Source organism: Maniola hyperantus, chromosome 24 (genome assembly GCF_902806685.2).
Source record: "Maniola hyperantus chromosome 24, iAphHyp1.2, whole genome shotgun sequence".
NCBI classification, from domain to species: Eukaryota; Metazoa; Arthropoda; class Insecta; order Lepidoptera; family Nymphalidae; genus Maniola; species Maniola hyperantus.
Window position 1 is genome coordinate 7805458 of NC_048559.1, and position 26549 is coordinate 7832006.

Sequence of the window (26549 nt, forward strand, 5' to 3'; positions counted from 1 at the left end):
GCGAGGGGGTTAACGACAAATATGCTAAGCTGATTAATAGTAGCAGTCGCGACCAATCAGGTTCTTGGAAAAATTATCACGTCATCGTTTAAAAATTTGTCCCCCCACTGTGTGAGAAAAACGCCCCTTGATGAGCAGTGAAAAAATGTGAATAGCGAATTCAACAAGCCAAGAGGCTGAATTTTCTGTTGAATACGTTTTTCTTACCCAATTTTGGGGGAGGGGGTTCCCCGATTGAAAGCATCTCTCCCTCTCTCTTAAATAGAAACTGGACCTGAGTTAGGCTTGATACGTGGATATTTATCGGGCTCAATTCTATACAATAGGTTAGGCATATACCAAGCGAACCAGGGGAGTCTATTAAATAAAACAAGTACTGATATTTCCAGAATTTTATTTTGTGGCTGCTTTACGGAATTTATTTCTTAAAAGTTTTCAGTTTTAGGTCTTTAGTCTTTATGAAAGAATTTTTGTTTATTATATGAGTTCAGTTTTAGGTCTTTTTGTAAAAAGTTACTTTAAGAAAGAAGTTTTTTTCTTCAGTAAATCGATCACTCTGGTTGCGGTATAACTCTTGGAGCAGCTAGTTTCTTCACTCTGTCCGTTATCTGGTACTTGAGTGCGTTTGGCGGTACCTGAAAATTAAATTTGAAGTATTTTTTAGCCGCGACTTTGCGAACTCGGTAGGGCGATTCCGAAAAACCTGCATCAATCATTATTACAGTCGCAATTGTTGTGATTGACTGAATTTATGCTATTCTTGTTGCAACAATGCATTGTAGCCAATAGTGAGTGAGCGTCAAGCAATCAGAGGTGATTACGATCGTAATTCGTGACATTGTAGCTGTCATGTCATTCGACCGTAATCAAGCCCCGGATCTTTATTCGGACGACTGTAACGTTCATACATTCCACCGAAAATACAAACAGACAAACAAAACAGCTGTTTTGAGGCCAATAAAAAACCCGATTTTTTTTTTAATTCCCTCGGAATATGGTATGAAGAGGATTTAAATATATATTCTCGCCGAGTGTAGACGCGGGCGGTTCGCTAGTAATCCATTGATCTATGTTGGTCACTTTAAAAGCTAGGCTATAAAAATCAACTGAAAACCAGCGTTGCTCTGTATACTTTTGTCTATGTGCAAGGCGTACACGGGATATGCTGAGTTGGGATCTTTTTTTTCTGGTTGTGCCACACATGACATACCTAGTTTATTCCTGCGCGTCTTCTGCTTGAGGCCTTTTGCTAAAACTCTTAGGTAGAGACCGTTCACTATAACTTGACCCCTGCCGTCATATTGGCACCATTGCTTTGTTTGCTTTATTCCTTAGAACTTAGGGTTTATTATTGTGTGACTTGCAATGGTGCCAACATAACATTATGGGACAAGTTATAGTGAACGGTTTGTACCTGGTGATGTGTGGCACAACTTCAAAAAATAAACATGTTTTCTTTCTTTTATCATTCTAATTAGTTAGGTACCTACATTTATTTAATTAAAAAAAGCTGTGATAGCCTAGTGGTTAGGACGTCCGCCTTCTAATCGGAGGTCGGGGGTTCGATCCCGGGCACGCATCGCTAACTTTTCGGAGTTATGTGCGTTTTAATTAATTAAATATCACTTGCTTTACCGCTGAAGGAAAACATCGTGAAGAAACCTGCATGCCTGAGAGTTCTCCATAATGTTCTCAATGGTGTGTGAAGTCTACCAATCCGCACATGGCCAGCGTGGTAGACTATGACCAAAACTCCTTCTCAGTCTGAGAGGAGACCCGGGGTCTGTAGTAAGCCGGCGATGGGTTAATCATGATGATGATGATTTATTTGATTACCTTAACAGGATCGCGATACCAATTCTCTTGGGATAACCGTCTATACCATTTGAATTCAGGGAAATGACAGTTCTGGTTGATTCTCGGCAACAGAAGCTGTAACGGTTTGCGTGGGCCTCTCTGTTGAGCAAAATAAACAAGGATTAGATAAAAATAAACACTCTCCATATTATTTATGATCAGGAGGTGGATCGCCCAATAAACTCAATCTTCGTAAATACATAAATATAATTTATTATATTAACAGAAAGACATTACTTTTTCCAACGATAACGACAACTCACAAGTGACAGACTTACAAATATAGAACGCTATTTTATTCTTACTTCACTTTAGATGTAATGAGTTTACATACGAGTTCATATTACGTTCTAATACATATTACAAATACGAAAGTGTGTTTGTTGGTCTGTCCTTCATTCACGCTGCCGCTAGCCGGCAAGAAGTAAGAAAGAAAGAAAAACGTTTATTTTTAGGGTTCCGTACCTCAAAAGGAAAAACGGAACCCTTATAGGATCACTTTGTTGTCTGTCTGTCTGTTAAGAAACCTACAGGGTACTTCCCGTTGACCTAGAATCATGAAATTTGGCAGGAAGGTAGATCTTATAACTGACATTTGGGGAAATATCTGAAAACCGTGAATTTAGGGTTAGATCACACAAAAAAAATTAAATTGTGGTCATGAACTAATAATTAGTAGTTTCAAGTGAGATAACTATATCAAGTGCGGTATCATATGAAAGGTCTTCATCTGTGCATTCTAAAACAGATTTTTATTTATTTTTATGCATCATAGTTTTTGAATTGTCGTGCAAAATGTGGAAAGAATACGACTGTAGTACGGAACCCTCATTGCGCGAGCCTGACTCGCACTTGCCCGGATTTTTAAAGCTGTACCACACATTACCAGTTAGGTTATCCTATATTATCAAGTATTGTACAGTACGCGGCCGAAAGTAATGTACATCGACCTTTAGTAGGATATAGCTGATTTGTAGAGCACTCTGTCTGTGGTTGAGACCGACAAAACGTCATATAAGTATGAGTGACAGAGACAACGCTCTACAAAGCCGAAATGTCATTCTCAAAGATGATGTACCTACCTACTAAAAAAAGTCCTTTTCCTGACAGAAGTCCCCCAGACGCAGCGCTGTACTCGCGTGACATAATGTCGTAAAAAATTTACCTATTTTACTTTTAGCATATATAAATCAAATAATACTATTTCCTGCGTACTTCGATGAAACAATATAAGCTCTTAAATTGTATTTGCTTATATAAGCTCTCAAATTGTATTGTCAAATTTAGTTCCAAAAATCACCGCGGGACTTCTTTCATGAAAAGGACTTTATGCGACTCCTGCGAGAGTTTTGGACTTTTGGCTCAGATGGTCGGACCATAGAGTAGGATTATGGTCGGACCGTGCGGACGTGTTATATCAAGGGCTATAGCCTATATTTGTTTGCACTTATATTATCTTTATTTAATTTCACTTCTGGTGTTTATACGTTGCAGTGTATAGCGCCTAAGGTAGATGTTGGTGAACCAAACAAAAAAAACATACCTTAACAGGCGGCGGTTTAAACTCCCGCTTGGGTCCAGCAATCTGGCCGATATAATCCATATGCTTCTTCCAATCGCCCTCGCTCCACGCTCGCTTCTTCTTCACATCCTTAGCGTCCTTCTTCTTCAGGTCTATGACGCAGTTCGCTAGTTTGGAATAGCAGGTAGCATTTGACGCATCTATCATACGGTCGATGTGCTCTAAGCGCTCTTGGCTGAATTTGTTCTTGTACATGCGCTTAAGTACTAGAAAACGGCTAAAAAATAAAAAGTTTATTTTTAATTTTTAATAGAGATAGCGAGCAAACGAGCAGGCGGATCACCTGATGTTAAGTGATTACTGCCGCCCATGAACATTTGCAGCACCAGAGGAACCGCCGATGCGTTGCCGGCCTTTTAGGAATTTGTTGGTCCGCCCCTTGAATAACCCCATGTTGTAATCTAGTGGGAACACCGCCGATGGGAGTTGGTTCCACAGTTTGCACGTGCGTGGAAAGAAGGATCTGGCACAGCGGACGGTCGAAGTGCACCAGACACCCAGGTGGTGAGGGAGGGAAGGAGGAAGTTATGTGAACGAAGCGGGTATAGTTCGCGACAGGTTGAGTCTCGAGATGGCAATCGGGGTATGAGGCGGTGGACGCCCCGCACACCCGCACTCCACCCGCGCTTGCCCGCACTGGTTTAACACGGGGATATGCGGCTTTGTGGGGCGATCCCTCCCGGATTGCCATTTTAACCTGTCGCGTGCTTACTGTCGTATACTTACAGATGATTTAGGTACCTACTAAATTCTAATCTTTTTAGGGTTCCGTACCTCAAAAGGAAAAACGGAACCCTTATAGGATCACTTTGTTGTCTGTCTGTCTGTCTGTCAAGAAACCTACAAGTACAGGGTACTTCCCGTTGACCTAGAATCATGAAATTTGGCAGGCAGGTAATCTTATAGCTGACATTTGGGGAAAAATCTGAAAACCGTGAATTTAAGCTTAGATCACACAAAAAAAATTGTGGTCATGAACTAATAATTAGTATTTACAACTTTCGAAGTGAGTGACTATATCAAGTGGGGTATCATATGAAAGGTCTTCACCTGTACATTCTAAAACAGATTTTTATTTATTTTTATGCATCATAGTTTTTGAATTATCGTGCAAAATGTCGAAAAAATACGACTGTAGTACGGAACCCTCATTGCGCGAGCCTGACTCGCACTTGGCAGGTTTTTCTTATATAAAAACATCTGCTTAGACATTAGATGACGAGCGGCGAGCTACTCGAGCTCGTACGAAGGACTCTGATTCGGGAATTTCTGATGGTGAATTGATATTTTAGGTACCAAGCAATTACTACTTACACCAGAAAACTTTAAAAAAAACCGACTTCCAAAACCACTACAAAGTACATACATACCTACACGTGTAGAAACAAAAGTTATTTTTTACTTTGTAGTGGTTTTGGACGTCGGTTTATTTTATTTTTATTTTAAAGATTTGGTTTAGTTACTAACCGTATGTAAGGCCAAGCAGCGTCATTCACTCTATCACTCAAAATACTTCTCAGAGCCGACTTCCTTATCCCCTGAGGAGTTAGCGCCGGCATTCCCTCTCCAGTATCAATGATATACTTATGTGGTACACTGAGTATGTTCAGTCTTTTGGGTATTTTGTATGGAAACGTGCGGGTTGGGTGGTCGTACTTTGGCTTACCCATTTTAGTTGGTATAACTAGCTCATCAAAGAGTTATACGGGTTTTGTGGGAGGGAAATTGGAGGAGGTTACATTTTGGTTGTTTATCTACTGTTTTGTGGACATTTTTGGATGTTTTTATGGCGTTTTTGTTTCACCATGCGACATGACACTTGAATTTGACTTGAATGCACATGTTGTTCTGAGCTTGAATGGGATGTTGGCGTTGCCGTCGTGTTTTTGACAGTTTTATTTTGACTATAGAATGTTTTTAATTTTTGTAGGACTTGTTTTAAGGCACAGATCTGTCGATTTAGGTTTTAGATTTTACAAGACAAGAATAGAACCTGCCACATCGAGATCCCTTTATTCTAAATTCCATTACAAGTTAGCCCTTGACTGCGATCTCACCTGAAGATAAATGAAGACGAGTGAGTGATCTTCACCTGGAAGCGAGCGAAGGAAGGGGTCCCGCAAATTGCTAATGCGCGTGGCCGCCACGATTTTTATTGACATCAGCACTAGACTTTTATTTCGGCTGACGTTAAAATGACGTCATTTCGATGCTAATGAGACATGGTTCCAGCGCAATAGCAATTTGCGGGACTTATATTACATTAGTATCTTCAAATAGTTACCTACCTACTAAACTTTAGTATATACTCATTTACCTAACGGGTACCTAATCTTTTTGATTGACACAGAAGTCTTAAGAGGTAAGCACTTAGTAGATGGAATAAAAATGCCACATTTTCTCCCAAAACTTATATTTCTCAACCATAAAATTGACATTTAGACAAATACTGATCTCATAACCATTGTTTGTGTAAACAGCCTCTTCACATCTGTTTAACTAATAACCAGTCATGTGAACCCAACAACATATAGACTCACTTATATACTTACCTTTTATAACAAAATCCCGCAAACTATTTTGGACTTTCCTTCACACAAGTTTAAAAAATCTATTAAAAGTATGCTCCTGAAAAAAGCATATTACACAATTGAAGATTATCTAAATGATAAAAGAGCGTGGATTTGACCTGCAGCTCGTTCCAGCAACGCACAGGACTGCAAATACATTTCTTATACATGGCATAATATTGTATATCAATTCTTTGAAAAGAGCAACCGCCGAGTTTCTTGCTGGTTCTTCTCGGTAGGAAAGGCATTTCGAACCAGTAGTAGATGCCTCTGGCGGTTCAAAAATACTTGTAAAAGTTTAATTGAATAAAAAATATTTTTATTTATTTATTTATGCTTCTAATACAGATGAATTACTTATTTATTTATGTCAATACATTACTTGGCATAATATAAATAAGTAAACGACTTATATGTACTAGACGGTAGATCCTATACAACTTTTGCGAGCTGAAATTCGCTTTTACTTATAATTTGATGTTTGGCGTCCATTCTCTTGTTTTTCTCTAAGTCTAAACTAAACTTTAGAGTTTTTGCATCTTTTTCATATTGCTAAAAAAAGACGGAAAATCAATTTTAAATTTAGAGTCTAAATTTTAGTGCACATAAATTATAGGCTCGCGACTGGCACATAAAGTCACGATGTTTCACAGTTCTAAATTAAATTAGATTTGTTTGTCTGTCTGTCTGAAAAAGATGCATACTACTAAGATACCTACTCTAAAGTTTAGTTGCGCTCAGAATCAGTAAAACCATGTCATACAAATTTTTTGATAGCCTCTATTGAGCACCATTTTTGTTCAGAATGAGCCATTAGTTCGTACCACAGAGGGCGTTGAAATAAATACTTTAGCTCGTAAAATATAATTATAAAATTGTTGTAAAAAGCAAATATAAACTTTCGAGCTAGTGTAAACAGCCATAAATACCTATCAAAAAATAAATAATGCAGACCAAAGGAGGCAGAAATAACAAAAAAAAATGTAAAATAATCAAACAATAAATTAAATAAGTAAAAATTCATATCCAAGGATATAAAACAAAAACATTTTGACCCATAACTTTAGCTACACTATAGGTACCTATCAAAAATTTAGCATACATAAAGTAGTCTGATAATAATAAATTAACAACATTTTCCATATGATCATGTTTTAAAATGCACTAAAAACTTAATTTCGCCGCTTACACGGTTTAGATTTGTGAAAGCTTTTACAAAAAAAACATGATTCAAAAATGTTTAGAAATTCAAAAACAACGGCTAGGAAATCTTTGTAAAAAACGATCGAAAATGATTCAAAAATGTTCAAAAATTTAAAAACTTCATTCAAAAACTTTTAGGGACAGAATGGCGCCGATTCACTTGTACACAATCTCTAAACTAAACTAAATTAACAGGTCTAAATCTAGTGCTATCCTTTTCTGCAGGCAAAATTATGAAAGGGATAGCAATAGATTTAGACGTGCCATTTTAGTTTAGTTTAGAGATTGTGTACAACGGAATTAGCCACAATATCTTTTCCAAAACAAAACATTTTAACATTTTTTCACAAATTCTGGAGAAATCGACAAATTGAGCCAAAACAAATGAAGGCTTTGCCAAGATATGTGTATAATGTAGATAATTATGTGTATCTTGATATATAAAAACGAAAAGCTACCAAACCCGGACTGATCTATCAACGCACAGTTCAAACTACTGGACGGATCGGGCTGAAATTTGGCATGCAGATAGCTAATATGACGTAGACATCAGCTAAGAAAGGATTTTTGAAAAATCATCTCCTAAGGGAGGTAAAATAGGGGTTTAAAATTTGTGTAGTCCAGGCGGACTAAATCGCAGGAAAAGCTAGCAATGCATAATTTTTCAGAAAGTACCTACTCGCCATTTTTGCTCTGTGACAACTGACATGTCAAAAGTACGATTTACCCTTAGATTAAGGGCTAAAATTGTATAATTTTAAATGTTCCATACAAATAAATGATTTTCACAAACAAATATTTTCTTGCTACCTTTCTTTTACCTTATTGTTCATTTTGTTTGATACTTATTCTGAGGTCGTAGAATTTACTATTTACATATAAAATACATACAACTGTAAAAAAAAGTATAAGTGGGCAGTAAACGTGTTATGATTGTTAAGTCTTACTCTTACATCATTAAAAAATATCCTTAGTAAATAAGATATGAATACTTTGTCTTCTGAGCAAAATATGATGACCTGGTTACGAAGATGAAGACCAATTCTCGTCCTATAAAAGAAAACACATTATGAAATAAATACTCCATAGTTCGACGATTTGCGTCCCATATCGGCGGTGTTGAGACTAATTTCGGATGTTCAAAATCAAGTTTCAAGTAAATTAATAGTATAAAACTATCTATAAATGCTAAATAGTATAAATATAACTTGAGAAGTTGTCAGTTTCAAGTTTAAGCCTCAAAAACTACAAATTTGTTTATTTATTTTTAATAGTATAAAAATTAAAGATATTCTTTAGTGAATTACGTGAGCCAAAATTTTCTCGTTGAATCTGTTTGATGTGCCAAAATATACCGCCACTCGACTTATCGACAAACGCCAAACGGCAATGTCGTTGTACGTTGATCGTGGCTACATCTACTTTTGACGGGAAACGGCGTTGAACATCGCGTTGATGGCCGTAAAGGTATGATTCCGAACCACGCTGCACGCAGCAGCGCTGCCGCAACAGTGCTGTCACCAGCTGTCACAGTGCTGTCGCGGCACTACTGGTCCCCATACAATCTCTTTAAGCTTATATGACATAACATTCCGAGCTGTACCGCTACATTGCTGTCGCTACATTGCTGCCTAGCTCGGAATGTAATGTCATATAAGCTTATAGAGATTGTATGGGGACCAGTAGCGCCGCGACAGGACTGTGACAGCTGGCGGCAGCACTGCTGCGTGCAGCGTGGTTCGGAATCACACCTTTAATGTGGCCGGGACATCAAAACAGCGCGGTCGTGACGTGGCGCTCGGCTACTACTAATGTTTCTCACAGATTCGAGTTTGTGTCAAGATATTTTATACTACACCTGCTCGGAAAGTACCTTCTGGTTTGTCTCATAACGAAAGTCAAAGTACATCATTGAAGAATACTACTTGAATTATAGAACTGTAAGACTCCCCGTCTTACAGTTCTATAAGTTCTTAAGTATGGGTTGCCTGGAAGAGATCACTTTAGTGATAAGGTCGCCCTTTGTTTTTTAAGTGTATCCTGTATTCTTACTCTCTGTAATTTTAGTAACAATAAAGTTGTTTTAAATTAAATTAAATTAAATCATTACTGTCAAACAAATATGCGGGCTGAAAAGATGTATGGAATTTCATTGTTAACGTGCTAGAGCGGGCTGAAAAGTTGTATGAAAATCCATTACTAACGTGCTTTTTTTTAAAATTTTTGATACCAAATATTAGGTACTTTTTATGTCATGTTTCGATTGTAAGTCGAAACAAGACTTAAAAAGTATCTAATAACTAAGTAACAAAAAAAAAATCTTACCGGCCACTTACATTTTCTCTATGTAGTACGTCATTTACAAAAGTAAAAAAAAATCCTTGAACTTTAATAATTGTACAAATTTTAATATAAACTTCAATAATTTTATTTTATTTATTTTATTTTATTTTATTATAAAGGCACACAAAACAGGTTTCAGCTATAAATGGTCCAAATAAAAATAAAAAACAATAGATTAAGATCTAAGCGGTGATCTAATTAACTGATTTGCCTATTATTTTCCTCGTAGGTGTAGTATAAAGGACTATAATACATCCCTTCGGGAGAAAGTGCGATTCCTAACTCGGACGTATTGCGTTGCGCTCAAACTACACCCTCGTAGTAATCGGTCACTTTCTCCCGTCGTGGAACAATGTACTATTTTTTATTCAAAACAGAAGTGTAGTCGATTGTACTGCTTAAGAGGGCTCAGGACGGAGCTTTCTTCATACAAACGTAGGAGGGTAATTACTACATTATTTGATATTGTACGCTCAAAACTAAGTATTATATCGATTTATCTCGTCATTATCTAGGTTTATTGATATATGAAACATTGAAAATAATATTGATTTTAAAATTACGAGCCTCAAGAGATTCATATTTTAACACTAAATTTATGACAACTTTGGGCGTAAATAAGTAAGATTAGGAGTATGAAAATTCTAAAGAAATTTAACATTAGACATAGTTTATTTATTCATTAGTTGAAATAACTATACTTTGCAAACATAAACTCAGTAGTTTTTTCTCAAAAATACTTTTCCTAAACCCTTGATTTCGGTGAAAATCATCGTGCCTCTCACCTTTCTCATACAATGTCAAGTGAAAAGCAAATAGGTTTGGTCGAGCGTCCTGCGTCACCTTAAGGAGATCTAAAACCATGTATTATAATAACGAACCTGTTTATTTGCTATCAATGGTAGCGACGAGGCCGGGCTGAGTGGTCTCGGATACTGGACTGACGTCACCGTCGTCTCCCACGATTTTCTTGCCGTCGGCGGCGTTCCGGTTTTTGATGCTGTTTACATTATCATTAACATCACATTGAAATATATTAACATTTTTGCACAAAGGGGTGTATTTTAAACGCTTCGTAGAGCGTTGTCTCTGTCACTCATGCCTATGTGACGTTTCAAAGTCAAAGTCAAAGTCAAATGATTTATTCAAAATAGGTAATTAATAACTCTTTTCAATGGTCAGATGTTGGATTTCTAAGATACAGTGGTGAAAATTATTACGCAAACTTAAAACTAAAGCTACGAGGGTTCCAAACGCGCCCAGGTCTGAGAAGAGCCCACAACAAACTCAGCCGGGTATTCTTTTTATTATCACCATTTTACAAAATTATTGAAACTTATTAGAACTATCACAATCCGTTAAGCAACTCATTCCCAAGCTTGCTTATCATTTAAATAATCCTTTACATCGTAATAGGATTTTCAATTAGTTTACGTTTTATGAAAACTTTGAACTTGTTGAGAGACATCTCCAATATGTTTTGTCGGTCTCAACGACAGAGACAACGCTCTATCTACTAAACCACTGTCTCTTTCTAAAGGTCGATAGGTGCACAATTTCACGGGCTCGGATCGGATGAGTGTGTAACCGCCGTAAGTTTAATCATCAATTTATGTTATGCGATTGCATGTAAATTGATAAAAACAAACTAAAGATCAGGCGAGGATTTAAGCATATTGTGAATTTAACTAAAACAAAAAATTCTTATAGACTAAAATTCTTAAACTAATATTACAATACATTCCTTATACCTTTTAGGCCCATACCAATGCAATAAGCGACCAATTATTATCTAAATATATAAAAAGAAAAGGTGCCTGACTGACTGACTGATCTATCAGCGCACAGTTCAAACTACTGGACGGATCAGGCTGAAATTTTTGAAAATTCAACCTCTAAGGAAGTAGAATAGGGATTTGAAAGTTGTGTAGTCCACGCGGACAAAGTCGCGGGCATAAGCCAGTCAAGTTATATCCATACTAATATTGTGAATGCGAAAGTGTGTCTGTCTGTCTGCTAGCCTTTCACGGCACATCCGTTCAACCGATTTTGACGAAATTTGGAACAGATATAGCTTGCACCCCCGGGAAGGACGTAGGCTACTTTTCATCCCGGGAAATCAAAGAGTTTCCACGGGATTTTAAAAAAACCTAAATCCACGTGGACGAAGTCGCGGGCATAATCTAGTTTCTCATGAATAGAATAGAATAGAATTTTTTTATTCATGTAAACTTTTTAAAAGTGCTTATGAATAGTCAGGTAGTTTTATTTACCACTGGTTCGGAACGCCGTTCCTACCGAGAAGAACCAGCAAGAAACTCGGCGGTTGCTATTTTTAATTTTTCAATTTACAATGTTATTATACCGTACTACACAAGCCATTGCAGCCCCGTGCATTGCTGGAGCGAGTCAAATCCAAGCTTTTTTATCGTTTACATAGTCTGCGACTGTATAATATGCTTTTCTTAGGAGCATACTTTTAACACATTTTTTAAACTTGTGTAAAGGCAAGTCTAAAATTGCTTGTGGAATTTTATTATAAAATATTACACTCATTCCCACAAATGACTTTCGCACCTTCCAGAGGCGGAGCGCAGGAGTAGCTAGCTTATTTCTGTTTCTAGTTTGCCTATCATGGAGATCACTGATTTTTTTGTAACTGTGAATGTTTTGTCGTACAAAAATTATATTATTGTAAATATATTGGGAAGCTACTGTAAGAATACCTATTTCCTTCAATATCTCTCGTAGGGAATCGCGCGGTTTTAAATTATAAATTGCACGTATTGCCCCTTTTTTGTAATACGAATATTTTCCCAATATCTGCCGCTTTACCCCATAGCAAGACTCCGTAAGACATAATACTGTGGAAATAGGCAAGTTTCCAAAGCAAAGCATGTTCCCAAGCAGCTAAAACAATAAAGCAGAATAACAAGTAAAGCATCCCGCCACCGTCCCGTATGGTATTGAATACGTACGACGCTTACATCCCCAGCTGTGGTGTCAATGATGGTGACATTATATGGAAAACGCAAAAATACACACTCAGTGAAATTCAGTTATCTTCTAAATATATAAAAGGAAAAGGTGACTCACTGACTGACTGATCTATCAACGCACAGCTCAAACTACTGGACGGATCAGGATGAAATTTGGCATGCAGATAACTATTAGGACGTAGGCATCCGCTAAGAAAGGATTTTTGAAAACTCAACCCCTAAGAGGGTGAAATAGGGGTTTGAAATTTGTGCTGTCCGCGGACGAAGTCGCGAGCATAAGCTAGTTCTTTATTATTTTTAAAAAATATGTAAAGTTGACGTTCGTAAATTAATAATTTTGGTTATATGTATAGGATTTTTTTCTCATCAAAATTTCGCGTTCATAGGGTACTATGAATTTACTATTTATGAATGTACTAGCTGATGCCCGCGACTTCGTCCGCGTGGAATTAGGTTTTTTAAAAATCCCGTGGGAACTCTTTTATTTTCCGGGATAAAAAGTAGAATATGTCACTCTGCAGGTCTTTATCTATACCCATGCAAAAAATCACGTCAATCCGTTGGACCGTTGCGACGTCATTGAAAGACAAACCAATAAACCAACAAACAAACACACTTTCGCATTTATAATAAGGGTACTGATTATTGATACCCTCTAGGGCAGGGGTGTCAAACTGATTTTCCTAAAGTGAAATGGTCTGAGGGCCGGACGCGGCCCGCGGGCCGTATCTTTGAAATGCCTGCTCTAGGGTATCAATAATTTTATTTCTCAAACCCTGTCCTTTCCCTGAAAATAAGGGTCGAGACACAATGACGTAGACATGCGACGCCACATGCCAATATACGACTGGCGTGTAGCATTACTAGTTACTAACATTAGTTTTTAAGTAAATCTGTCTACTAACAAATTGAGCCATAGATGCTTTTAATAAAAAGATTTTATTTATTTATTAAAAAAATTTACAAAAATACTACTAACTATCCCACTCACAAGTGCTAAAAAATATCAACTTATCATTTTTTAACAAAAAAAATACACCTAAAGTCCGTTCACTATAACTTTTCCCCTGCCGGCCCTCATGTTGGCACCATTGCTTTGTTTGCTTTATTCCTTAGAGCTTAGAGTTTATTATTGTGTGATTTGCAATGGTGCCAAATATAAAAGGGGAAAAGTTATAGTGAACGGACTGTACACAGCTACATTACAAAAATGAATACCTAAAATATTATGAGAATGAGTTCCCAAAAACGTACACATAAAATGCATTTAAAAACAGTTCGATAAAAATTCCGCTTAAAAAAAACAGTCAAAATCAAATAATTTATTCAAAATAGGTTAAAAATTACACTTTTTGATGATCGATTGTTGCATTTGTATGATATAGTGGTGATAATTATTACGCAAACTTAAAACTAAAGCGACGAGGGTTCCAAACGCGCCCAGGTCTGAGAAGATTTTTCAGTTTAATCGATAATCAATAATTTTATGCAATAACCATTTTAGATTAATCGATAAGTTATTAAACTAACAAAGGACGTGGATTTTGCGTGTTTTGGAAGACCCTCTATTTAATAATCACTGAGAAATAATTTATTTTTGATATAGTCAAATACCCAATTACTGGATGGTATCTTTTGTTCGCAAAACAAACACAAAAATGTGCATATTATAATGTTGAAAATACACAAAATGTATACACACCATGCTTTGACCCTCTGGTATATGAATATGCAGATCATTGGACCCGGCGTCATGATTGCTATAGAGACTGGTACCACTGAAAAAAAAATGAAAATACTAATTATTAGTTCGTGACCACAATTTAATTTTTTTTGTGTGATGTAACCACAAATTCACGGTTTTCAGATTTTTCCTCTAAAGCCAGCTATAAGATCTACCTACCTGCCAAATTTCATGATTCTAGGTCAACGGGAAGTACCCTGTAGGTTTCTTTTTTTATTTTATTTATTAGGAACACACACAATACATTAATTTAACACAGACTTAAACGACACTTATAGACAAACACAGGCTGATAAATGTATCTATAAAATGTGTACACAGCATTTGCAAAATATCTAGACAAATAAAAACAACTTAACTAACTACTTAACTAAACAATTAATAATTAAGTTACTTAGGAGATGCACCCACCGTAAAATGATAAGAGCTTTTTTTTTGAATGCAGTAGCTGAGTCATGAAATATGTCGATGCCAGGTATCTTTTTTGATATTTCGTTAAATTTTGCACATATACGCATAATTGGGGCTTGATTTCATAGATGAGATTTTCTTGACAGACAGACAACAAAGTGATCCCAGATTTTGACGACCTCCCTGGCGCAGTGGTGAGCGCTGTGGTCTTAATAGTGGGAGGTCCCGGGTTCGATTCCTGGCAGGGGTTTGGAATTTTATAATTTCTAAATTTCTGGTCTGGTCTGGTGGGAGGCTTCGGCCGTGGCTAGTTACCACCCTACCGGCAAAGCCGTGCCGCCAAGCGATTTAGCGTTCCGGTACGATGCCGTGTAGAAACCAAAGGGGTATGGGTTTAATAAAAACTGCCATACCCCTTCCAGGTTAGCCCGCTATCATCTTAGACTGCATCATCACTTACCACCAGGTGAGATTGCAGTCAAGGGTTAACTTGTATCCGAATAAAAAATTACCTGTAGTAATGTCAGCCTCTGGTTGCGGCAGCGCGTACCGCAGCAGAAAGATCGCGATGCCAGTGTTCTGGATGCCAGACTCTATGGAGATCGCCAGCGCGTCGCGATGTGGTTGCCGGAAGATTCGCGCGACCGAGTAGCCCGCCAGGTAACCCAGCCAGGGTACGCCCATGCCCGCTACTAGGATCTGTGGACCAAGATGATTTCAAATGTTAAATTTTTTTAAGGTTCTTATCTCCAAAAAAACCGGCCAAGTGCAAGTCAGGGTCGCGCGACGAGGGTTCCGTAATACAGTCGTATTTTTTCGACATTTTGCACGATAATGCTTAAAAATAAATAAAAATCTGTTTTAGAATGCGCAGGTAAGGCCCTTTCATATGATACCCCACTTGATATAGTTATCTTACTTCGAACATTGAAAATACTAATTATTAGTTCATGACCACAATTTAATTTTTTTTGTGTGATATAACCACAAATTCACGGTTCTCAGATTTTTCCCCGAATGTCTGCTACAAGACCTACTTACCTACCAAATGTCGTGATTCTAGGTCAACGGGAAGTACCCTGTAGGTTTCTTGACAGACAGACAGACAGACCGACAGACAACAAAGTGATGATATAAGGGTTCCGTTTTTCCTTTTCAGGTACGGAACCCTAAAAAGGAACCCTTATAGGAATACACCGTTGTCTGTCTGTCAAGGGAATTGAAACCTACAGGGTACTTCCCTTAAATCTGAAAACTGTGAGTTTGTGGTTAAGATATCACAAAGTTGAGACACATTTCGGACGTTCAAAGAATCAAGTTTTGGCCTCAAAAACTACCAATTTGTTTTTTTTTTTTTTTTTTATTATAAAAATTAAAGATATTCTTTAGTGAATTACGAGAGTCGAAACGCGATTGGCACAATTTGGCGCGATACAAAAAATCGCGAAGTTTCCCCAAAATAGGCATTTTTACATATATTATTTTTTTCAATCCCATTTGGCCTTAAAGTAAAAAGTTTACATGTGTGTCACGCAGTCTACATCTATAAATCTATATATAGATAGCAGCAAGTGTTACTTTACGAAGTCCATGATACACAATTATTGATTGCTGGTGTTGTATCACACTAACCTGCCACGTCATCAGCTCGAAGATGTACAGGTTGGTGACGATGGCGAAGGTGATGATGAAGAGCAGCAGCAACGTGGAGAAGCCCTTCAGGATCCGCACCATGAAGGCGGAGATCTTCGGCGTGAGCCTCTGCATCGCCAGCCCGATCGCGAGGGGGATGAACAGGCCGATGACGAACATGCCGATGCGGAAGTACGGCACCACGATGTTCGCGTTGGCGAACACCACCTGGCCGAGGGTGAATAGCCACGCTGGCATTAGACCTGGAACAATATTATGGTGAAAAGAGATTGCCCATTTTCTTAGGAGCTTTGGGCCCCCCCCTAATATAATTGATATGTCACCATGGTTCTAATTTTATTTTGTAGACAAATAATTAACTCTTTATATTCTGCAAACGATTTCTATTTATTCACCCTGGTTATAAAGATATCTTATTTTTTATATTGCTGATATTGAGGTTATATTTAATTAATACTTCTTCAAAATAAATGCATGTTTACGATTCTAACAGTAATTGTGGATATTTTCAATAATAGAGTGAAAAAAAGTCGTTATAAAACATAATCGTAAAAAAATAACACATTTAAAAAAAATTTAATTTAAGTTTTGACACGACGCCACAAAAGAGGGCCCGTTCACGGGCGATCTCCTTTAAGTCAAATTTAAAAAAATTAAGGTCTTGCACCGCCTGAATCCAGCAGCTCCCTGCGACTCGTCTGATGTCATCTGTCCACTTAGTGGGGAGTCTTCCAACGTTTCGTCTTCCGGTGCGAGGTCGTCATTCCACCTTGGGACCCCAACGTCTATCGGTTGTACGAACTATGTGCCCTGCCCATTGCCACTTCAGCTTCGCAACCCGTTGAGCTATGTCGCTTACTCTAGTTCTCCTACGGATCTCCTCATTTCTGATTCGATCACGTAGAGAAATTCCAAGCATAGCTCTCTCCATCCCCCGCTATGTAATTAGTACCCCAAAAAAATTAAACATGGTTTGATACATCATCATCATCATCATCATCATCAACCCATCGCCGGCTCACTACGGAGCGCGGGTCTCCTCTCAGAGTGAGAAGGGTTTTAGACATGGTCTACCACGCTGGCCATGTACGGATTGGTAGACTTCACACACCTTATAAAACATTATGGAGACCTCTCAGGCATGCAGGTTTCCTTCACCGTTAAAGCGAGTGATATTTAATTACTTAAAACGCACATAACTCCGAAAAGATAGAGGTGCGTGCCCGGGATCGAACCCCCGAGCTCCGACTAGAAGGCGGACGTCTCAACTACTAGGCTAGAACTACCTTAACATATTGTTATTCCTATTGAACTCCTTTTTTTCAAAGACTTCGACATAGTTGTCAATTCATTTCGTTTGGGCCGTTTGTGTCTAAAAGATTACTACTGACTCTTGCTTTGAAGATATTCAAGTTGTACATAGCTGAAAACTTGGATGAGGTAAGGATATTCTTTGGGGGGAAATTACCAAACGCAGCCAAAGTAGATATGGAAGTCATGGCCAGGGAGAGATCCAGGTTTCCTCCAAGGATGAAAGTCCAGATGTTTGAAGCTCCCCCCGCGGGAGACACGCCTGAGAAGAACATTCCCAAGCGCAAGGCTGGCGAGTCCGGGAATATGAGGAAACCGAGGCCGAACGATATCTGGAACAAAGTAAATCTATTAAATATATATATTTTTTTTTTAGATACAAGTTAGTGTGTGACCAGAACGTTGGCAAAAACGAAGATAGGTGATAGTACTAATGATTACTGATATGATACCACAAAAAAAAATATATAAAAAAATTATATAATTTTGTAAAAGTTTATGATATATAGTTATATATGTATTTTTTATATATTTTTTTTAAAGAATATTAGCCATTTTAAATGACTAATATTCCCCTTTCCTCTTCTTCTAAGCGTCAAGCTTGTGCTACGAGTAGGTGCGACAATAGTGCAACGGGCGGGGTTTGAACCGTCGACCATTCGGTTTTCAATCCACTCCTTTACCGGTTGAGCTATTGAGGCTCTAATATTGCAAATAAAACATCTGACTGACGCAAGAAGTCAGTGGTAAGTAGGCCATTCAGAGTCAATGCCACGTCGTAGGGGGGCATTGACCCGAGTTTTGCACGCTAGACATTGCGGGTTTGAAAAATACTAAATCACTAAATCTATAAAATGTGGCAAATGGTTCTTGGTATTGGATTGTGTTTAGGTAGTATAACAATAACGCTAAGTTTTTGCTAGCGTTCTGATTAAACCCAGTATTTCCATTATAAAATGCCTATAAATATAAAAAGGTGTTACCAGCGGCATAAATAGGTACTGTCCAGCCAGCCCTATGGCAGGACCTATGGGCTTCTTGAAGCAAGCCTTCACGGTGGGCCAGTGCATCGCGCACCCGAAGTTTATGAAGATCAGGGACACCTGCAAATTTAATCTTAATATATAAAAGGAAAAGGTGACTGACTGACTGATCTATCAACGCACAGCTCAAACTGCTGGACGGAACGGGCTGAAATTTGGCATGCAGATAGCTATTATGACGTAGGCATCAGCTAAGAAAGGATTTTTGAAAATTTGACTCCTAAGGGGGTGGAATAGGGGTTTGAAATTTGTGTAGTCCACGCCGACGAAGTCGCGAGCATAAGTTAGTAATAGTATATTACCGTCCAGGCCGGAAATATAGCAATTTACAGCGGCGTAATATTGGAAGGACGAGTGGTTTTACTGATTTTAAAAGGACGAGGCGCCAGTCGAGTCCGTCGATTGCTATGTTGGCAAGACTTGTAATAGCACTTTTCTCTTATTTGCGAGGAAACAATAAACAAATGAACTTCATTGCAATTTTTGTTCCGTTTGCCGTGGAGACCCTGGGGCCATAGCATCTTAGGGCTAAAAAAATTACGAGACATTTCACCGCGATTAATAGCCTCATCTGGTGACAGAAGGGCTGGCTTATTCTTTGCGCAACAGATGAGCCTGGCTGTCCAGCGCGGAAATGCAGCCAGTATTATTGGCACCATTCCATCCGGGCATGATTTGTACAGTAATTGGTTTAAGTTTTATTGTAATATAAGATGATACCCGCGACATCATCTACGTGGACTTAGGTTTTGAAAAATCCTGTGGGAACTCTTTGTATTTCCGGGATAAGAAGAAGCCTATGCCCTTCCTCGGGATGCAAGCTATCACTGTAACAACTTTCGTCAAAATCGGATGAATCGATGGACCGTGAAAGGCTAGCAGACAGACAGACATACAGACTTCGTATTTACATTAGTATGGATAGTATTTTGTATGTCTGTTGTAGTAGTAGTTAGTATGTCTGTTGCAGAACCGACGGCCGATGGGGCAGACGTGTTCTGGAGTGGAGACCGCCGGTAAGCTCAGTGTGGGACGACCTCCAGCCCGCTGGACCGATGACCTAAAGAAGGTGGTGGGGAGCGGATGAATGAGAAAGGCGAAGGACCGTATTTGGTGGTGCGCTCTTGGAAAGGCCTAAGTCCAGCAGTGGACGCAAACAGGTTGATGGATTGGATTGGATAGTATTTAAGTATGGATTTTAACACTAAAAAAAACCGGCCAAGTGCGATTCAGGCTCGCGCAATGAGGGTTCCGTACTACAGTCGTATTTTTTCGACATTTTGCACGATAATTCAAAAAATATGATGCATAAAAATAAATAAAAATCTGTTTTAGAATGTACAGGTGAAGACCTTTCATATGATACCCCACTTGATATAGTCACTCACTTCGAAAGTTGAAAATACTAATTATTAATTCATGACCACAATTTTTTTTGTGTGATGTAACTACAAATTCACGGTTTTCAGATTTTTCCCAAATGTCAGCTATAAGACCTACCTACCTGCCAAATTTCATGATTCTAGGTCAACGGGAAGTACCCTGTAGGTTTCTTGACAGACAGACGGGCAGACAGACAGATAGACAGACAACAAAGTGATCCTATAAGGGTTCCGTTTTTCCTTTTGAGGTACGGAATCCTAAAAAAAATTGATAGTACTACTACTCACAAATACAGCAACACTGGTAGTGAACACGGTGTCAATCACTCGCACAGGTCGTATCACTACGAGCTGGATGGTCCCATTCCTTATGGGGAAAAGAGAGCCGCTGCGACGCGTCTCCACAGTTAGATCTGTTCTACCTGAAAAAGAAACAGTATATTTTGTTACCTGTTGTTGTTTTTAACCGACTTCAAAAAAAGGAGGAGGTTCTCAATTCGTCGGAATCTTTTTTTTTTTATGTATGTTCCCCGATTACTCGAAGACGCCTGGACCGATTTTGAAAATTCTTTTTTTGTTTGAAAGGGTATACTTCAAAGTTGGTCCCATTTAAATTTGGTGAAGATCTGATGAACATCTTCGAAGATAGATACTGGAACTCCTCAACGGATAAGAGTAAATTGCTCGCGTTCAGTGTAATAGCTTAGTAAACAGTAGATTTTTAACCAGTCATAGCATAATTCCATGGGACCACTAAAAATTGTGAAATAATTTTTTTTTACAAAAAAAATAAAAACCGACTTCGATACACAAACACTAAAAATTGAAAAATAATTTAATTTATTACCGAATATAATTATGTATACAAGAGTTAATATAGTTCCATAATAATATTTTTTGGGGTCGGTGCCAATGAGGTGCCATTGTGGAGTCTCATAAAAATATGAAGTCTAGACGATTCGCGCAGCTAAAGCTAATTGGCACCGGCACCAAAAAGTATTATTATGGAACTATACTAACTCTTGTATACATAATATATTCGGTAATAAATTAAATTATTTTTCAATTTTTAGTGTTTGTGTATCGAAGTCGGTTTTTATTTTTTTTGTAAAAAAATTTTTGGTATAGATAGTTCAATCCACGAAGACGCGCCCCACTATTTTTCGTGCGGGGAAACCACGGGTGCGGGGAGTGATCTTTACCTGATTTATCTTCTTGTGCGTGTGCCCACATCGCTGATCGGGGCGTTACGACTTACGATAGAACTCACACTCTAACAGTACACAGCACATTTGCATTGTAGTCGATTGGGACAAAGAGTGGGGCGCGTCAACATTTTTTTTTTTTAAATAGATATAGCGAGCACCTGCGGGTCACCTGATGTTAAGTGATTACCGCCGCTCATGAACATTTGCAGCACCAGAGGAACCGCCGATGCGTTGCCGGCCTTTTAGGAATTTGTTGGTCCGCCCGCGCCCCTTGAATAACCCCATGTTGTAATCTAGTGGGAACACCGCCGATGGGAGTTGGTTCCACAGTTTGCACGTGCGTGGAAAGAAGGATCTGGCGTGGATTGAACTATCTATACCCGTTCTTTGTTTCGCGCAGCAGCGTCCAAGGTGCAGATAGCCCCAATGGTTGCCAATCTCCGGTAGGAGATGGCACTACAAGAACTAAGAAGATAAATAGTACGCGGCCGAAAGTAATGTACATCGACCTTTAGCGTTTCCTTTAACCAACAAACAAACACACTTTCGCATTAGCCCTTGACTGCAATCTCACCTGGTGGTAAGTGATGATGCAGTCTAAGATGATAGCGGGCTAACCTGGAAGGGGTATGGCAGTTTTTATTAAACCCATACCCCTTTGGTTTCTACACGGCATCGTACCGGAACGCTTAATCGCTTGGCGGCACGGCTTTGCCGGTAGGGTGGTAACTAGCCACGGCCGAAGCCTCCCACCAGACCAGACCAGAAATTTAGAAATTATAAAATTCCAAACCCCTGCCAGGAATCGAACCCGGGACCTCCCACTATTAAGACCACAGTGCTCACCACTGCGCCAGGGAGGTCGTCAATTAATTATAATATGCCTATCTCATGTATTTAAGCGTTAAATAAGGTACAGACAAATTAGTTATAATATGGGTACTGAAATATAGGTACTGATGTTGAATAAACTTGTTGAATAGACTTTTGAGATTTATTTTGGGGAAAACTCACCTAGAAAGTGGCACTCGACCTTGAGTTGTCCTTCAAAGAGCCTGTTATCGAACTCTTGGTCCGTCACGTTGTCCCCTTTGAAGAATTCCGCTGTGGCCACGTGGGGTATCTGTGTTCTCACAACGAATTTGTCCCCTACTTGAAGATCATATCCTGAAAAATTCATTTATAATGCTTTTAACATGTGATTCCCATGCCGGACAGAAAGGATATTTTGCTATTTTTAGGGTTCCGTACCTGAAAAGGAAAAACGGAACCCTTATAGGATCACTTTGTTGTCTGTCTGTCTGTATGTCAAGAAACCTGTAGGGTACTTCCTGTTGACCTTGAATCATGATAGGTAGGTCTTATAGCAGACATGAGGGGAAAAATCTGAAAACTGTGAATTTGTGGTTACATCACACTAAAAAAATTAAATTGTGGTCATGAACTAAAAATTTGTATTTTCAATTTTCGAAGTAAGATAACCATATCAAGTGGGGTATCATATGAAAAGGCTCCGTTTTTCCTTTTGAGGTACGGAACTCTAAAAATGATAGAAATAATATTTTGACGCTTCGTGCCGCGAGGTGACATGCAGCGCAGCGCAGCTCAGGTGCGTACAGAGCTGTATAAGGCCCATAGTTAGCGACCTGTTTCGGACCCATATCACTGGCCACACGCTCAGCTTAAAGACTTTGGTCTTCAAGCACTGACCATCGATATACCCAGATATACCAGATATGCAACTAGCGTGGCCCTCTCAGTCCCTCTCGCTCAAGCAGAGGTACTAACTTGTGAAATGTTATTCCGTCTATTTTACGTTCGCTTCGGCTATTGTAGCCTAGTATACTGCAACCCACCATTGTACAATAACTTCAAAAAGAAAAAACAACCAAAACAAATCAAATTTATTTAAAATACTTGAGTCAATATTACCTTTGCTTGTCAAGATCTCACGTACAAAACATCTTGACAAACAAAAAAACTGGGCACGGTGATAAGGACAAAACATAATCATTTCGTCACGTTCTAATAAGAGCTTAAATGTATTTAGCTATCTCGCTCTAACAGTAAAAGTCACAATAGTGCTACTTCTAAAGGTATTTATTCTGAGGACATACCTGATACATTGACGTAGACGTCGTAGGTGTCATCCATGTGCATCTCCAAGGTCTCCGCGGAGAAGGTCGCCAGCAGGTCGGGCGCGGCCTGGCACAGCACCCACAGCGGACACAGCACCAACAGGTAGAGGACAATCAGGTGCAGCGGCCATATTGGACACATCTTGCTTGCGTACACTGGAACAAAAAATAATCGGATTAAATAAAACTGCCAAGTGCGAGTCTCGCTCACCGCGCGAGGATTCCGTGCCTTGAAAAGAAACATCACTGCCCCTATTATAATTATAATAAATGCGAAAGTGTTTGTTGGTTTATTGGTTGGTTGGCTTGTCCTCCAATCACGTCGCAACGGATTGACGTGATTTTTTGCATGGGTATAGTTTAATACTTGGAGAGTGACATAGGCTACTTTTTATCCCTGGAAATCAAGAGTTCCCAGGGGGTGTTTAAAAACCTAAATCCATGCGTACGAAGTCGCGGGAATCAGCTTTTTAATCCTTATTTTAAAGGTGAACCGTACTTTTGACATACAGTTGACCCATAGAGTTGAAATGGCGCGTGAGGATTCATTTTTTACGAACTATACTAGGTGACATCCGTACTTATAGTATACAAGAAATAACACTTTCAATTTGTTTTAACTTTCGTGTTTTTAATATTTATTTGTCATGGCGGCAATAACACATTCTGTGAAGAGACCTGAAAGCTACTATGGTTTAAACCTATTATGGTCCACGAGATACAGCCCACTGACGGACGGACGGATGGACGGACAGCGGAGTCTTAGTAATAGGGTGCCGTTAGCAGCCTTTGGGTAAGGAACTCTAAAAATCATAATTTTTGGCTGTAAGCAAAAATCACTAGAACTCACTTTTGATGATTTGAAATTCCTCCTCTAAGATTAAAACTAGTATCACAATAATTAGGTACTTATATTATTATCACACAGATTTTAATCAAAGTAACTTTTTTTTCAAAATATATCTATAGTAAATAAAGGTAATTTTACTGTATTATTTCTAGTAAATAGAGTAAAAATGTATACTATTTACAAGGAATCAGTAAAGTAAAAGTAATTTAAGTAAAGATTTTCTCAATGTCCGTCTGGCATGAGAGCCAGACTTAAAAGACATAATTTGAGGCGTATTTCTTAACTTAATACTGTAAGAGCTAATGTAGGTATTTTTCAACGTGTTTAAACCTACCAGTCTAGACAAATAACAAGCAAGTGCAACTAGCTAGTGGTAACCGCTGTGGTCTCATCAGTGGGAGGTCCCGGGTTAGAATCCCGGCAGGAGAAATTTGGAATTTTATAATTTCTATATTTCATCTGCGGGGTGATTCGCTAACTAAGTGTCTATCGATGAACGTTGGACAACAATACCTATTGGTTGGTTATACATATTGCTACTTCACTGAGTGACATCAAAACAATTTTTCGTAAAAAACCTTCAATGGATTAAAAATAAATGCCAAATGACATCGACGGCTACCAGTCTGTGTTGGACACTGAGTTAGGGAATCACCCCACTGGTCTAGTCTGCCCTCCGATTGTGTAAGAATAACCATTTCATCGCTATCGCAATCGTCGAGGAATTCAGCCCTTTGATTGGTTGATTCGCTGTTTACATTTTTTCACAGCCAATCAAAGGGCAGAATTTCTTGACGATTGCGATAGCCATGCAATGGTTATTCTTACACAATCGGGAGGCTGATCAGTAAAGCTGTGGCGCATGCCGTAGACATCCGCTAAGAAAGGATTTTTGAAAATTCAACCCCTAAGGGGGTTAAATAGGGGTTCGAAATTTGTGTATTCCACGTGGACGAACTCGCGGGCATAAGCTAGTGTTTTATAAAATACTATGAAGAAATCGGTCACCTGCTCTTCGCCTATATAAAATAATGAACTCTCATCAATCAATACGCACTTAAGTCGTTGGAATACGGTTTATAATTCGACGTAAAAAAGCAGTTTTTTAGCCACTGACCGTGGTCGGTGTCACGTACTGATAACCGTTGATAAGAAGCGGCGAATTACGTTATTTAATTAACAATAAGTCGATTAACGTATGGAATTAAGACCCCAGCTGTTATATCATGATACATTATAGAATAGTTTAACAATAGAGGTCGAATAGTGTCTTCCACTGTTGACTGTAGTAATAAAACTCAGTAGGTTATTTTATTAGTCATAGTTAATATTATTAGATACACTTCTTTCATGTCATTTTGTATTTCATCGACTTATTGTTGTAATGTATTTTTTAGAGTTCCGTAGTAAACAAGGAACCCTTAGGCAACTCAAGGCCCGCCACGCACTTGGCCGGTTTTTTTCTAATATATTTTGTAACATATTTTTGTAAATGTTGGGTTACCTTGTAAATGGCGAATACATTTAGTAAGTTATATGTTCAGAATAAGTATTTTTTTAATGTATTAGTGTAAGTAGCCGTAAGTTAACCTAACAAATAAAATAAAATAAAAATGAAGTGATTTTTTGTACAGCGGTAGTTTATGGGGCTAGAATTCATTACTAAAGAGAATAACTAAAAAAACATGATTTATATTTATTTTTACCATGAATGTCACGCTGTACGGAAGGTGACGTCACAATCCGTAAGCGACATTTTTTTCAATTTTTCAACATAAAAATAGAGTAAAAATGCTGCGGGAAAATATTTTTTATATAATCGACCAAGACAATTTATAAGCGTTGAGGGAAGACTGCATTTAGTTTTCAGAGATCGATATAGGCACAGAATATAGTACTAACGTCACAGAATCTAAATATATAAAAGGAAAAGGTGACTGACTGACTGATCTATCACCGCACAGCTCAAACTACTGGACGGATTGGCCTGAAATTTGGCATGCAGATAGCTATTATGATATAGGCATCCGCTAAGAAAGGATTTTTGAAAATTCAACCCCTAAGGGGGCGAAATAGGGGTTTGAAATTTGTGTAGTCCACGCGAACGAAGTCGCGAGCATAAACTAGTATAATATAATAGTACTAACGTACTAACGTTTTTTTTAGGTACATCTGCTTCGTCCCAAAGACCGTATGGACAATAATAATATTGTGTTTGGAGAAATGCCACTGTGGCGTTACCTAAATAAAACGTT

The 26549-nt window shown here is 38.4% G+C and overlaps 2 protein-coding genes across 8 annotated transcripts in view; both read right to left on the reverse strand.

The window, feature by feature from the left end:
* Window positions 1-377: 377 nt before the first annotated feature.
* Window positions 378-5258, reverse strand: Theg (Testicular haploid expressed gene). The gene is made up of 4 exons (XM_034981568.2): window positions 4907-5258; window positions 3401-3656; window positions 1837-1956; window positions 378-635 (listed from the first exon to the last, which is right to left on the reverse strand). Exons 1-4 carry the CDS (start codon window positions 5107-5109, stop codon window positions 552-554), a joined length of 663 nt encoding a protein of 220 aa, XP_034837459.1. The 5' UTR covers window positions 5110-5258; the 3' UTR covers window positions 378-551.
* Window positions 2251-26549, reverse strand: part of LOC117993743 (ileal sodium/bile acid cotransporter-like) — a 38227-nt gene continuing 13928 nt past the window's right edge. For 2 of the 7 annotated variants that reach the window (XM_069506957.1, XM_069506955.1), the window contains exons 2-12: window positions 23424-23600; window positions 22321-22473; window positions 20387-20520; window positions 18657-18776; window positions 17831-18005; window positions 16342-16604; window positions 15222-15408; window positions 14240-14332; window positions 10437-10555; window positions 7506-8262; window positions 2251-2261 (exon numbers count right to left, since the gene is read on the reverse strand). In XM_069506957.1, coding sequence (XP_069363058.1) covers window positions 8236-8262; window positions 10437-10555; window positions 14240-14332; window positions 15222-15408; window positions 16342-16604; window positions 17831-18005; window positions 18657-18776; window positions 20387-20520; window positions 22321-22473; window positions 23424-23586 — 1434 coding nt within the window. In that variant the 5' untranslated portion in view covers window positions 23587-23600 and the 3' untranslated portion in view covers window positions 2251-2261; window positions 7506-8235. Of the gene's footprint in view, window positions 2262-7505; window positions 8263-10398; window positions 10556-12533; window positions 12551-14239; window positions 14333-15221; window positions 15409-16341; window positions 16605-17830; window positions 18006-18656; window positions 18777-20386; window positions 20521-22320; window positions 22474-23423; window positions 23601-26549 lie in introns of those variants that run through there. The other 5 variants (XM_034981561.2, XM_069506956.1, XM_034981563.2 and 2 more) reach the window with 5 other exon arrangements.

Coding starts and splice junctions, on each gene's coding strand:
- Theg (XM_034981568.2), bottom strand. CDS start 5,109: ATGGGTAAGCCAAAGTACGACCACCCAACCCGCACGTTTCCATACAAA. Junction 3,657..4,906: donor GCTGCTTGGCCTTACATACG/GTTAGTAACTAA, acceptor TTTATTTTTTAG/CCGTTTTCTAGTACTTAAGC. Junction 636..1,836: donor GGTATCGCGATCCTGTTAAG/GTAATCAAATAA, acceptor TTTAATTTTCAG/GTACCGCCAAACGCACTCAA.